This window comes from Amblyomma americanum, chromosome 10 (assembly GCF_052857255.1).
Source record: "Amblyomma americanum isolate KBUSLIRL-KWMA chromosome 10, ASM5285725v1, whole genome shotgun sequence".
NCBI classification, from domain to species: Eukaryota; Metazoa; Arthropoda; class Arachnida; order Ixodida; family Ixodidae; genus Amblyomma; species Amblyomma americanum.
The window spans coordinates 36714656-36729203 of NC_135506.1; the positions used below are offsets into that span (position 1 = coordinate 36714656).

The following is a 14548-nucleotide window of genomic DNA, read 5'->3' on the forward strand; positions in this document are numbered from 1 at the left end:
CCACACCAACTGCTACTTCTGTCGGAAATGAAGCTTATCCTCCTCCTCTTATTGCGAATGTAGGCTGTAGTTCCCAACAAAATAAGAAAACGGGTAAGCTCAGTCAACCTGCTCATTTCTCTGACCAGAACACCACTGCACTATTTCTGTGCTCATGTTTTCGTTCTGTCCTTCAGCTTTTACAGTCTACATCAATGCCACAGGCAGTTGGCAGCTGTAGAACTGTCTTATTGTCTGTCGATTTCACTCTACAAAGCTTGTCCTGACTCTGGTTTAAAACGAGAGTGACTGCACTTCACTGATCTGATATTCAGCATTCGTACTGGGTAACATTTGGACTACTCTGCCAGTGTAGCCGCCGTTAGAGGATGCTTGTCTTCAAATTTTGGTTCTAGTGAACTGAATCCTGCTGATGGCTGGATGACGGTGGAGCAGTCTTTATCACAGCTGCTGAGTTGTTCCTGTCAATTCAAACCTTGAGCATCGGTAATAACCTGCTGATATATCGCTGTCAGACAAATTTGCATCAATCTGCTACTAAGAAGTGTTGTTCAAAGTTGGAGTTTGTTTTCCTAGATTGTTACAAAACTCTTAAGAAAGCTGCTAAGTTGCGAAGAGGTCCGACAGCCAAAATAAAAATGCTTGTGGAAGAGAATGTGCACGGTAGGTGAACATCACCACCTTTACCTGCACACTCCACTGAAACGATAAGGCTGAAAGTGTCGTCTAAAGTACAGGGATAACAATAGTGTATTGAACCGGATAACTCGGCTCAATGCTAGTGGGTATTGGAAGCGATGAACCATGGAAAGAATATACCCGGAGTACACATGGATTGATTAGGTGACAGCCCCACCCCCTCTCCTTCCAGAATCGATAATAAGCAGTAAGAGCAATGCCGGAGCTTAGACAAACGGAGGCTTCATTCACTCACCCACAACCCAGCTGGTCGATATTTCCTATGCCCTTCACTGCGGCGTCCCTCACAGCCTCAGTCCCTTAATTTTTGAAGCATTAAAAACGCCATAAAAAAGCAAAGCAAACGGCTCTTTTGAAAAATGTCTGTGAAGCGCTAACCGCATGGCTGAAGCCTACCATGAATTAAAAATGCGTAATCAGCTTCAATAAACATAAACCTAGTTCAAAACATGTGCTACGCAAGCAGCGCAGGTGGCCGGCCAAATATTGGAAAAGTATTGGAAGATGCTGGTCCTAAGACGGAGCAATGTGAAACCATTCCTTTCCAATATTGGGTCAATAATTGTCAGTGCTATTTGCATACATGCGCCGTTAAAACTGTCTAGCGCTTTCAAATTGTTCTTATTAGAAAATTTTCATTTGCTTTTTTCCAGGCGTTCCTTCCACCCTGTCGACCACTGGACCGCTGTCTGCGAGCTTTTATCTTGCTAGCGGTACGTATTAGTACCACTGTGCATGGTTATTAAAGCTTTAATGTCGAAGGTTGCACACCTGTTAAAACAGATGGCACTGGCATGGAGTAACGTATGTTTTCCTGTTCTGCATTCATATCCGTTCGATCTCCTGCACAGCTTCTGAAGATAACACGTTGCGTGACACTCACTTACATACCACATATTGCCAAGTTTCCTAATCATAATGATAAAAATTTTTGACTGCGCACTATGACAGCGACAGCGCGGTAACATAACATTTTTAAGGCCTTTCCATCACTGAAAAGCCGGCGTCATACTCAGCATAGTTGGATGTGAGGAAAAAATGTACAAAAAAATCCTGATAAGCAATCTAGTTTGGACACATAGAAGTAGGGCCACCTATGTCACGTGACCTTGTGACATCATCACAACCTACTTACAGGAATGTGTGCAAACCGCCTACAGTGACCAGTGGCAGTTAAAATACTGACTGGGAAATGAAATTAACCAGTGTCTCACAAGCCCCACCTTAGCCTGTGCTTGAAGCAGCACCTGCCGGGGCAGAGGCACATGGCTTAACCACTTTACCACTGCGCTAGGATAGGTATGAGGACTACGCGATCTATGAATGCAAAGTAGATAGTGATATATCCTGCACATATGGGGATTACCGCAATAACCGTATTGCATCATGCTGCTGAGGCTGTAAGAATCCTCTGGAACTTTTCACCGAAAGTAGCTAGCTGTTGTTGCTCCGCATACTTCATGTTGTGTACGCAGCTTCACTATTATGCCATTCGATAAGGTAATCTTGCTAATAGCACGAAGAGAAGGCAGAAACTGAGTTTTAAAACTGCAGAAAGTAGAATAAATTGCAGAAATTGACGGACCCGAAGGAGCATTTGGGCTGCGAGGGACGTCGTATAGAGGGCTCCAGACTCATACCTGAGGCTTTGAGGCCCGTAAGGAACAACCTGTGCCATGTGCTGATATCTCGCAGTGGACACATGTTTCTTTCTCTTCTGGTGGCTGCAGTGGGTAGAGCTACGCATTTATCTAATCCCGACAATCCCGAGGAGCTTATGCGTAAGATTGTAGTGAGCTGGTGCCGAGAAATTATCTAGCTAGACGTTATGCGTAAGATGGTAGTGAGCTGGCGCCGAGAAATCTAGCTAGACGTATGCACTATTGTCGATGCTACCGTGTGAGACCAGACGAAAATTTTGCATTTGTGGACTTCTGCCTGAATTAGCACAATGAGAAAAACTTCGAAGGAAATAAGTCTTTGAATAGGCTGGTAGATTTTGAATCTACAACCTCGTAATTCATCTTGTTAGAGCCACTTTGAAAGTGTAGTTTTAGGAATAATATAAACCGCTAATTAATACAAAGCAAGTTACATAGACAATCCTGACGGTTAGAATCAAGTGCAAAACACCCTTTTTTTGGAATCATTTGACAATTTTTTGCGCCCTCAAGCTTTGGTTATCAAGTTATCATTATCCATTATCAGGAGGCTAACTATGCCATTTGATATCATGAAATGCTCAGCTTACAAGTACGCGATCAGTGAAATGAAATAGAAATAATCGGGTGGCCCCAATGCGGCGCTCCTCAAAGCACATATGTCTCTTAATGATGTAGACGCGTATAATATGATTGTGCATTGCGATACTGGACACTTATGGTAAGCAGAGAAAAGTCACTTTCTCAGTGCGGTAGATAGCACATACCCATACCTCTTTAGCAAATAGGCAAATGTGGCATGACCTTATTGACTCTCTGCAGCACATATGCAAACCAGGATGGTATGCTGCATACCAAAGCATTCTCATTGCTCGAAAACATTCCCGTTTCCACTCGTATCACGCAGCATTGGTTGAAGTGCGTCTGCTTTCATCCCGTGGGGGCATAACCAGCCTGCATGCAACGGAGCCAATGATAGCAACTGTTGTGTCTGCACTTCATTTATTGCACACCTAAGAACATGGTACAATACTGACACACAACATGGAAGCCATGCCGCCGGCACCACACACACACACAGCGTCAATACACACCATGCAGCTTGTGTCCACAGTTGCCAACACACGCATGGTACGCCGCTGCTTTTGGCACACAACACTTCCTCCCTTGTAATTTTTTTTACAAGTCCAGTTTCGATGGTGGTCGACGTACCCTCACTGGGCGACCTGCGATAGGATCAGGGAGGCTCACGGGAACTGCTACCCGAGGAGTATTAAGTTTGTCTTCTGGTGCACTCACACATGGATCACGTCGAGGTGATGCAGATTTGTTTTCATCTGGAACACAAGCAGGTGATGTCTCGCTGTCCGGGGAGGTTTGCATACTGGGTAGGAATTCAGGTTCCGAATCCAGATGGCGTTTGTCGTCGGTGTGACCCTTGCGCAGTTGATCAGTGTGACGTTTCCAGGTTGTTCCCCCAACTTCCACTTCATATGATAGAGGCCCTGTTCTGGTTGCGATTGTTCCGGGCACCCATTTACTTGTACCCCTATAGGAGCGCACAGAAACTTCTTCCCCCTCAGAAAAGGAGCGCTGAGGCTTACTTGGTTGAGATGACCCTTGTTTCTCATACGTACGTCCACCGGGTTGTGGGCGTAATAGTGCCAGTCGAGTGCGTAGCTCGCGCCCGAGATAAAGGTTTGCTGGTGTCTCACCAGTAGCACAGTGGGGTGTCGTACGGTATGCCAAAAGGAAGTTTGTCAACTTCTTGATGACGGATCCCTCTCCTTTCATGGCCTTCATACTGTGCTTGAAGGACTGCACGAACCTTTCTGCAAGACCGTTCGTCGCCGGGTGATATGGCGCGCTAAATGTGTGTCGCACACCATTCTGCATGAGGAAGGTCCGGAGCTCTTCCGATGTGAATTGAGGACCATTGTCCGTGACAATGCGTTCTGGAATGCCGTGAGATGCAAACATAACGCGCAGTGCATCCACGGTACACTCTGCCGTAGTTGAACTCATCACATGTATTTCAGGCCATTTTGAGAATGAGTCAACAGCGATAAGAAACATTTTGCCCAGGAATGGCCCTGCAAAGTCTAAATGAACTCGGCGCCATGGTCCACTCGGCACTTCCCACGGGTGCAGAGAGACTTTTGGTGGCATGTTGCTCTCGCTGGAGCACCCTGCACATTTCTTAGTGATGGCTTCGATATCGGTGTCAACAGATGGCCACCACACAAACGAACGTGCAAGCGCTTTCATTTTCACAGTGCCTTGATGTCCAGAGTGCAGGTCGTTGAGGACTGTTTCTCGCAATACAGCTGGAATGACTGTTCTTATGCCCCAAACAATGATGCCGTGGTGTAAAGAGAGTTCATCTCTACGCCTGTAGAATGGAAGGATTTCGTTGTCTCGTTTGCACGAGTCCCACCCGTTCAAAACATGGTAGTGGACTCTCGATAGCAGACGGTCACGCTCTGTGGCTTGTCTGACTTGATGAGCTGTTACAGGTAGTTGCTCCATTTGGTTCAGGTAGAAAAGTTCAGCTTCATCTGGTTTGTCTTCAGGACTGTCTGGAAGAGGAAGGCGTGACAATGTATCTGCATTGGCATTATTCGATGACTTGCGGTACTGTATCTCGTAGTCGAGCCCAGCTAGAAACAAGGCATAACGTTGAATGCGTGCAGCTTGCATCGCAGGAACACTGCTGGTTGGGCCAAAGATATGTGTCAGAGGCTGATGATCTGTGATCAGCTTGAAGTGTCTTCCATACAGGTATGCATAGAACTTTTGTATACCCCAGACAATGGCTAGTGCTTCTTTATCTATCTGAGAGTACTGCTTTTCCGAAGCCTTCCAGGTTCGAGATGCAAATGCGATGGGTCTTTCACTCCCATTAGGCATTTTGTGCGAAAGGACTGCTCCGAGTCCGTGGGGGCCAGCATCACATGCTAGACGTACTTCCAGGTTCGGGTTGTAGTACACAAGGACAGTTTCTGAGGCTATAATCTTCTTTGCTTGCTGAAATGCCACCTCACATTCTTTTGTCCACTTCCATGGTGATGATTTCTCCAGAAGTGCATGCAGTGGTCTGAGAAGATTAGCACTGTCTGGAATAAACTTCCCGTAATAGTTCACAAGGCCAAGGAATGACCTCAACTCAGACGTGGACTTGGGTGTAGGGGCACGTATCACTGCCTTGATCTTGTCCTCTGTCTTGTGTAACCCGGTTCCATCAAGCTTGTAACCACAGTATGTTACAGAGTCTTCAAAGAACGAACATTTCTGGAGGTTAGCTCTGAGCCCATACTCTTGCAGTCTTCTGAGCACTAGCTCTAGGTTCTTGAGATGAGAATCTTCTGACTCACCAGTGACAAGAATGTCATCTTGAGTAGCATGGCACATTGGGATTCCCTGCAGGATTTGATCTATTGCTCTCTGCCACACAGCTGGCGCAGAAGAGATGCCAAAAATCATTCTGTTGTACTGATACAGCCCTTTTTCTGTGTTGATGGTCAAGAGTGGCTTGGACTCATCGTCTACTTCCATTTGTAGGTAGGCTTGTCTCAGATCTATCTTGGAAAACTTCTGTCCTCCTGCTAACTTTGCAAAGATGTCCTCAATGCGGGGTAAGGGATACTGGTCCACCACCAAGTGAGGGTTGATTGTGGTTTTGAAGTCTCCACATATGCGGACAGTTCCATTTGCTTTCACTACAGGCACTATGGGCGTGGCCCAATCACTGTGATTCACTTTTGTCAGGATGCCGACTGCTTCCAACCGTTCAAGCTCAGTGTTCACTTTCTCCTTCAAGGCATAGGGCACCTGTCGTGGCCTGCAGAACTTCGGTTGCACACCACTTTGAAGACGCAGTTTCAGTTTGATGTGCTTGAGTTTTCCAATGCTATCATCAAAGACGTCCCTGTGTTCTGCGAGGATCTTGTTCAGTTGATCTGCACGTGGCCCCAGTTGGTTGTCGATCCTCAATACGCTGCTCAGCTCGATAAGGTTGAAACGATTAACCCAGTCTCTTCCAAAGAGCGGAGGTCCTGGAGTGTCGACTACAAAGAACTGCACGCGTTGCGTTGACTTCCCAAACGTGACATTGGCTGTTGCCACACCGTTAGGGCTGAAAGCTTGACCAGTCAGCGTCTTGAACCGTACTGAAGTTCCCTCCAGAGGCAGATGAGAGAGATGCGCTTCGTACGTGGTTCTTGGCACAAGAGAATACTTGGATCCAGTGTCCATCTCCATTTCCAATGTGTGCCCTTCAATCTGTGGCTTCAGCCAGATCGGACTGCTTTTGTTCCCATCGTCGACATGTGCCAGAAGTTCAAATGCATCACTGTCTTGTTCAATGGCATGCACTTGACTTTTTGAAGCCTGCCTATTCTTGTAAGTAAGGCTTGACCGGCGTGGTGCTTTATTGGCGTCGCTTGACTTGCTTTTACACGCGGTACTAATGTGGCCAACTTTATTGCACTTGTGGCAAACACTTGTGAGAAACTTGCATTTCGACGGTGGATGCCCCTTGCGGTCACACCTGTAACATCGTCGTGCTTCCTTCTCGACATGAGCCACGGAAGCCGGCACTTCTTCCCTGCTTTTGAATTCGGCGATGTCCTTCACGGCAAGTTCATGTGCTACTGCTTCGTCAAGGGCGTGCTCTAGCGTAACCTTTTTTGCGGTTAGCAATCTCTGCTGGACTTGCACGTAGCGAAGACCGCACACAAATTTATCCCGCAGTGCCTGGTCCAAAAATGACCCAAAGTTGCAGTTCTGTGAAAGCCGCCGCAGTTCTGCCATATATTCGTTAGCAGACTCGCCCTCTCTCTGAAGTCTCTTGTAGAACCGATGTCGCTCAGACATTTCGAGAGGCACAGGTGAAAAGTAGTCTCCCAGGTACTTTTTAATGTCTGCGTATGTTTTCTCTGAGGGTTTGTTCGGCGTGGTCAGCTTGCGAAGGATAGCGTAAGTTTTCGCTCCCATGCTTGTAATTATAGCCGCTACCTTCTTCTCTTCCGGTAAGCTGTTGAGCGCGAAGTATTCGTCCGCCCTTTCTATATACGACGACCAGTCTTCAACAGTGTCATCGAAACTGTCGAGCTTACCGATTAGCGCTGCTTGAGCTGCCATTGTTCTCCCGCCCAGCGTAGGGCTCGCAGAGTTAGGCCTGACACTTCGTGTTTGTCAATGCTCTTCTTGCGGCTGCCAGTTACTATCGCTTGATGTGGTGATCTTCAGGCCGTTCTTGGAGCGTTCTTGATCCGGTCCTCGTCGCCATTTGTTGTGTCTGCACTTCATTTATTGCACACCTAAGAACATGGTACAATACTGACACACAACATGGAAGCCATGCCGCCGGCACCACACACACACACAGCGTCAATACACACCATGCAGCTTGTGTCCACAGTTGCCAACACACGCATGGTACGCCGCTGCTTTTGGCACACAACAGCAACCTCTCATAATGTGTGTCCGTGGCCAGTGATAGTTCAGGGGGTGTGGCCTCAATTTTGTGCACCTGGAGCAGCCAAAATGCTTCCCTTTTGTGTCAACATTTCCTCCAGGCTTGCTTTGTTTGTGCTCAGAGTAGTTGCGTATCTATTTATCAAGCCACATACCGAGCATTTACTGATCTCCGCTAAGAAAGTCTGCAGTCTGGCTTCGCCCGCCGCACCACCGCTTTTGCTCCCACACCTGTGGCATTGGTAGGGATTTCAGCTTATTGTTAGTTATTTTCGCCTAATAATAGGCAAAAAATTTTATTGAATGCTCGGTGTTGAAGCGGGTTTAAAACGAGGCCTTATACTAACTTCCTTTCTTGCAGGCAAGGCGTCCGGTAGCAGCGCGCGGCCGACTATGGCCGGTACGTAAAAGCTTATTACCCTGCCTGGTCAATTCACTGAAGTCGGGCTAAAATACACTTTTTTTTACTGCCATGGTAGGGGACTAACCAGCAAAATTATCTCAGGCACAGGCGAGAACTTTAAAGTGCATATGGTCTGTCAGCTGTGGTGTTTAATTTCAATGTGTTCGCGTTGACGGGGAATGTTGCATTTGCTAACTCTAGAGCGATGCTAGCTGTAATAAGGAAAAAAATGCGTTTCATACTCTGTGCGAAAGGTTCTCGTAACTTACACCGCTCAGAATATTGCTGCTTTCCTTTCCTTCTCTAAAGGTTATTTTAGGAGCCTGTTTCAGGCATTTTTCAAAGTTATCATCTTTTGGCTGTAAGTTCAATGATGTTTTCAAAATATACACATCGGGATCGGAAACTATTCGCATGGCTCCCATAGCTTGATCTGTCATGTTTTATAGCTGCTAACAAGCGGCGTTCGAAAAGCTGTTAATTAGCAGCGAAATAATTAAAAGCCATACTTTTTGCCATTTTGCGCTTCTACACCCCGGCAGCGATCTAAAAGGAAAGTGGCAGAGTCAATAAATATTGACTGTGCCAGAAATTGAAAGCAACCTTGCGACTCGAGTCAAATAAGCATGAGCATAATGTTTGAAGGTGTGCGACTTTCTCTGCCCAAACGATTGGCGCCGGTGTTTTATGCTCGTAATCCACGCAATATGGTGTACTGCATTTTTTGTGCTTTTTCACAGATTTACAGGAAACTATGTTAAACGCATCTTATTTCGTAAAGTAATGGTGGTATTGCATTGTAATGCAGCGGGTCGAGGAGTTTGCTTTTCTGAGCATATGCAGCTTTCTTCGCTATGTCCTGTGCTTATCATTGCATCGCTAAATAATTAAGCTTTGTGGAAAATAGCATTGCAGGTTTATGCTCGGGTCTACAAATCAGTATGCATATGTACAAAATTGAGTATATTACAAAAAAGAATGAATGGACATCGGTTAGCTATAACACACTCAAATACTAATGATGGCATTCATGTAGCCGGAATGCTTGACAATCTCTACAGAAGACTACGGCAGAGGTCGAATGCTATTGCAGACCCAAAAACTCTTAATTGGCCAGTGCCTAGGCAGGCATCTGGGCCTAACTGTTTTAGGCGCCATTTATCATATGGTTTGCAGAATATATTGTCTATTATTAAATACAGGCCTGAGGAACGCCAGTCAGATTAAAAATTTCAATATTCAATACAAGTATTCCCGAAATTACCATGCTAGCTACAATTTCAACACTTTCATGCTAAATGCTACAATTTCAGAAAAAGAGAGATTAGTACTGGGGACAAACTTCGTCAAAGAAATGGAGGATGATGTGCTGCAACGATGTACTGAAAAGTATCTGCTGCATTTGCTATTTGCCAAAAAAACTGCCTATTTCCAAAATTATGGTTGTTAGCTTAGGTGGGGCACACTCGAAAAAAAAGCCGCAAATTCGTATTGTAGGCTTGTTTACCGAGGTCCTCAGAGGATCGATGTGCATGTTGGCTCCAAGCCGTGTGTGCGTTTTAGTGGCTTCTTAGACTGCCGTGTATTGAAGAAATTAATCTTGAGGGTCTTTTAAAGCTTTACGACTTTGAGCTGTGTAGTCAATACTCACTGCTTGCTCCTCAGAGCAAGTTTCACAGATGAGTGCAACCATAGGGGTTGTGCAGAATATGCACATTTGCATTAGGACAAGAAGTCGTGACAACACAGAGTCTGCGGTGAATATGAATAAAACCTTCTTCTGATAGCTCTGTTGCCATCACATTCGGCTGCTTAGGGCAGGGATGTTTTAAAATATTTGCTGGAACTTTATCGATTTGTGATGGGGCAAGAAGTGTACCGTACTCCGCTTAATGGTGTGAATTTGATTGTGGAATTCCTTTTCGTCATACATTCAAAATAGTCACGAATTTTTTTAATTCTGACATTGAAATTGATTAGTAAGAACAAATCATTATACGACTACTTAACTTATTTCCTTGCAGGCCCAAGCGCTGGGCTTGTGGAAACATCTAATCTCATCCTCCCATAACTTTCGGCCACCCCCTGCTAAGCTTGCCTTCTCTTGAATAATTTGCTACTCTTAAGAGCCATCGTTTATTTTCCTCTGCATTACATGTCCTGCCCAAGCATAATTATTTCTCCTGATTTCGACTCGTATGTAATTAACCTATGTTTGTTCATGACCAACTCTACTATCATCCTGTCTCTTAACATTACACCTGTCATTTTTCTTTCCCTAGCTTGCTGCATAGTCATTAAGTTTGGCATCCACGTTTATGCCCCGTAGGTATGGGCATTGCATACTAGTTAAGTAGAAAAAAATGCTATCTTTTCGGATTTTAAAGATAAGAGTTATAAGTAGACTAAGTGTGGAGTGTGTCGGAACTAGTTTGAAGTGCATAAGCAAGCAGAACGATGCAGTACACCTGGTACTATGGGTACGTATAAATATTAAAAATTAGCTCTGATCGATAAAACAATCTTGTAATGCTGAATTTCTGAGTAATATTTATGCAATTATCTTGCTTTGTTTTTGTATCAGCGTCCACCACCCCAGCCGTGACCATGGCAAGCGGTACGTGAAAAACATTTGCTTCAACGTGGAACAAAAAAAAAAAAAGACCGCGTAGAGCACTGCTGAAGTTTTCGTTAAAGGTAACCAGGCTAGCGAGACCACCGAAGATGAGCACTGTTTGCTAATCGGTGCGCTGCCCTTGTGTTCTCCCAATACATGAAACGCTGTAAGGAAAGTCTGGCTACGAGTGGGAAAGATGGTAGCTAGAATGGACCTTATCGGTAAACAGGCAGGCCTATCTCTGCCTTTTTTTTGACACGCCTGCCGGGGCTCGGTCACGGTAGTGTTCGAAACTAGGGCTTTAATTTGCCATCCGCGTGACATCCACCTGTCTTTTTGCTATCTTTCTCTAGAAAATGGTTTACTAAGCGTGAGATGCTGCAAGAGTACAACCCCGAGCTCGTCGCTGTTTTCCGCGAGATGCAAGGACTACAGAACATGTGCAATATAAAACTTGTGCAGTCTTCAGTGCATGCGAATAGTGGTATTGCATTTAAGTGTATAGTGGTATTGCACATGAGAGACAGGTAAAAAAACTACAAAAATAAATCCACTGATCTCGTCGAAGTCTAAACTTTCATTATTCGAAACTCGGTTTTGTTCGGAAGTTATGTGTGTGATGTTCCCCTAATACGAATCTGCATGCATCGAAAAATATTTGGCACCTGTGGGTTATGAACGCAATAACAAAATATTAGCAAAAAATTTGAAAGGCAGTGTCTGCAGATAGCGTGCATCTAAAGTACCACATCTCGCGGTAGGTGAAGCATGACCGTTGGCATTTTCTCTTGTATTCTCAGCAGCGACTGGTGTAAACTGTGGAGATGGGAAGAGGGCGTAAGTAGGGCAGCCTACCTCATCTTTGTAAAAGGGCAGGACTGGCACCACGTGCACTACACGCATGAGTGAAACAACTCTTCCCTCCGCGGCCACACTGGTGTTATCTTTTGTCAGTGCTGTTATAGTCATGTTATTCGGTAACATCACCACATGTTTCTGCTCTTCTCGATTTCAGGAGCCGCAAAAAGGAGTAAGTCATCTTTGTACTCTCGATGCTAGTAAAAATTTATTTCGCTGTTTTTTCGAGACTTTACCCTGTACAATGGTGAGAATGGATTCGAATCTTCAGCGCCGTACACGTCCAATATTCTTGGACAAGAATTTTGCATATTTGAAAACTGTAAGGTACTGGTTTTGAGATAATGTAATCACATGAATTGCATATTCCTATTCCGCTATATGAGTGGGTCTTATGAAGCGCTTCAGTGGAGATATCCCTTTTTTCGGCACCTTATTGACTTTGTTATTTCCCATAAAATTCAACGATTTCCCATCAGGAACAGTAAATGGCAGTATGCAGTGAGCACAAAAGAAAATAGCCCTTTTGGTTACCTTTTTGCTACAGATGATGAGGAGACGCAAGTACAATATGTACAGAAAGTAACTGTGTAACTAAGCATCGCTTTACTGGCGCATTACACAGTGCTGTTACGTATGGTGCGATTCAAAGCTTGGTAAGGCATGAATGGTTTTACGTTTTTAAGTGGAGGTAATCAAAGCTCGGGTTCAGTGCTATCAAATATAATTTAGTATTGTGGCCTTCCGAAGCAACACGAGTGAAAAATCTCAAGCAGTGGGGCTAAGGATATATATGAAGCATATGTCATAAGAGGAAAGGTTCCTCACCGTATGAAATTTATATTTTAAACAGATTGATAACTTCTCGTATTGATTTTAATGTGTATGTCCAGCATTTCTGCTGTTTCGGTATAATTTTTGACACATTGTTTCGCTCATTTGCGATCTAGCAATGAGAACGCACGAATAAGAGGAAACCTTTAAACTAGTTGTCGAAACTGGGAATAGATATCGAAACTCAGCTTGGACTTGACACGGAGCCCATTAATTTAGAAGTGTGGGTGTAATTCTCTAAAAAAATTGTTGCTGCCTCGCTAGAGGCAGAATTTTGGACGACAAAGAAAAGTTGTTGAGTACCTTATGGACGCTGTAAGCTGTGGAAAGGAATACAGTGATAAATCAAACTTGTGCATATATAAATTAGGAAGTCTTCTGTAGGCTAATGCTAGCACAGGCTTGTGTTAGAAGTGGTCTAACGGTGGAGATGTGGCGCGCCCACGTTTAACATTCTTGGAGAAAAATGCTGAGAATTGGAGAATTGTATGACATGTTTGTTGTAATATTGAAGATAATGGTCCATTCGTCTCCTAGGTAGAAAACCCTTTTAAAGTGTTGCTATCGATTGGATCTAACAGTTGACTGCCGTCGGGTGATCTGCGAATATATTGATTGTTATAGTGAAATCTTGAAAAAATTGAGTTCATAATTGGTTTCACGCTCAAAAAGCATTTTATCCAGATTTGCTGGTTAAACTTTCAGAACAACTCATTAGTAAGTGCATATGCGACTGCGTTGTGGTGAGCATTGCGAGGCAGAGGTTTTTGTCTGACTGGTCGGGGGCGCTGACTGGGCTTTCAATTGTCCGGCGCCAGTCGGTGCTTATGCATATTTTTGCGTGCGCAGGAAAAACACCTTGCAAAGCGATTACAACAGTGCCTGCTTGATTGGTTGCAATGCAGGGAGAGGAAGACACATAAGTGGATTCTTTGCATAATATGCCTGATCCTCCTCCTCCTCATGTGGCTGATCCTAATATTCTGCCGTAAGTAGCTGCATATCTTCTTTAAAGCGCTGTGTGTAAGAACACAGATTGGAAAGAGCTGCTATCGAAGAGCGACACTTCTCTCGCGTGACAGGAATCAATCGGCTAAACTCTATGGCACTCACAATACTTGTTCTGCACGCGGAATAAGGCTGAAGACCCTGTGACTTCTTCCCCAAACTTGTAGCGCCCATGCTATAGAGGACCATCAGCTCTAGGTTAGAAAGGTACAACAGGTTGTGTACAGGGTTCCGTTCAAACCCAAAAGAAGCGTGTACGCTGTCTCATGGAAGCATCGGCTTTTTGTATTCAAAATTAATGTGCCGTGGACAAAATTATTCAGGGCAGACCTGCAGTCGGAGTGATCATTTTGAAACGACAGCTTCACTACGGGACCTCGTGCTACAATCGCCGTTTGTCTAGTTTTCATCTTCACCCGAGTTAGAGGTCAAAACACCAAAAAGAGAAGAGAAATTTAATCAATATGCTTGACCGGCGGTCGAACCCGCGGCTGCGCGAACAAATGTCTTTTAAAGGGCCGCTCAGCGAGACCTCTAGGCTATCGCCACACCCAACACACTTCGTGTCAAACTGCACCACACACACAAGCTGTGCATTGGAGAGCGTCGTCTTCATCAAGTTCCATCTGCTCCGTCCTGCGGCACTGCCCGCTCACCGCGTCGTCTTCTACGTAGCACAAATCTATGCTTTCTCCCCGATTCGAATATAGTAAACATTCTCGGTAGTTTTTCGTTAATGGCATCCAGAGTTTGGTCGATTTCTCTGGACGATTAAGTTTCTGTGCAGCGGAGTTGTAGGTTAATTATGCACAGAAGTAAGACATGCTTATTAGGAGGCAGTTTGTCTAATTCCGAGTAGTTCCGCTATTAAAATTTTTGTTAGGCTCCTTAAATTATGAGTCGCGTGGTACCCATAATAAATAGTCTTTAAAATTTTGAAAACGATGTTATTCTCGGTGCTGTGGCCCAAAATATTTCGGCTACATCTTG

At 44.7% G+C, this 14548-nt stretch overlaps 1 protein-coding gene across 1 annotated transcript in view; it reads left to right on the top strand.

Moving 5' to 3' along the window:
• LOC144108200 (uncharacterized) overlaps nucleotides 1-14548 on the top strand; it is a 224423-nt gene that overhangs the window by 44119 nt on the left and 165756 nt on the right. Inside the window, exons 3-4 of the mRNA XM_077641479.1 lie at nucleotides 11874-11888; nucleotides 13456-13538. Of these exons, the coding sequence (XP_077497605.1) occupies nucleotides 11874-11888; nucleotides 13456-13538 (98 nt within the window). The remainder of the gene's footprint in view (nucleotides 1-11873; nucleotides 11889-13455; nucleotides 13539-14548) is intronic.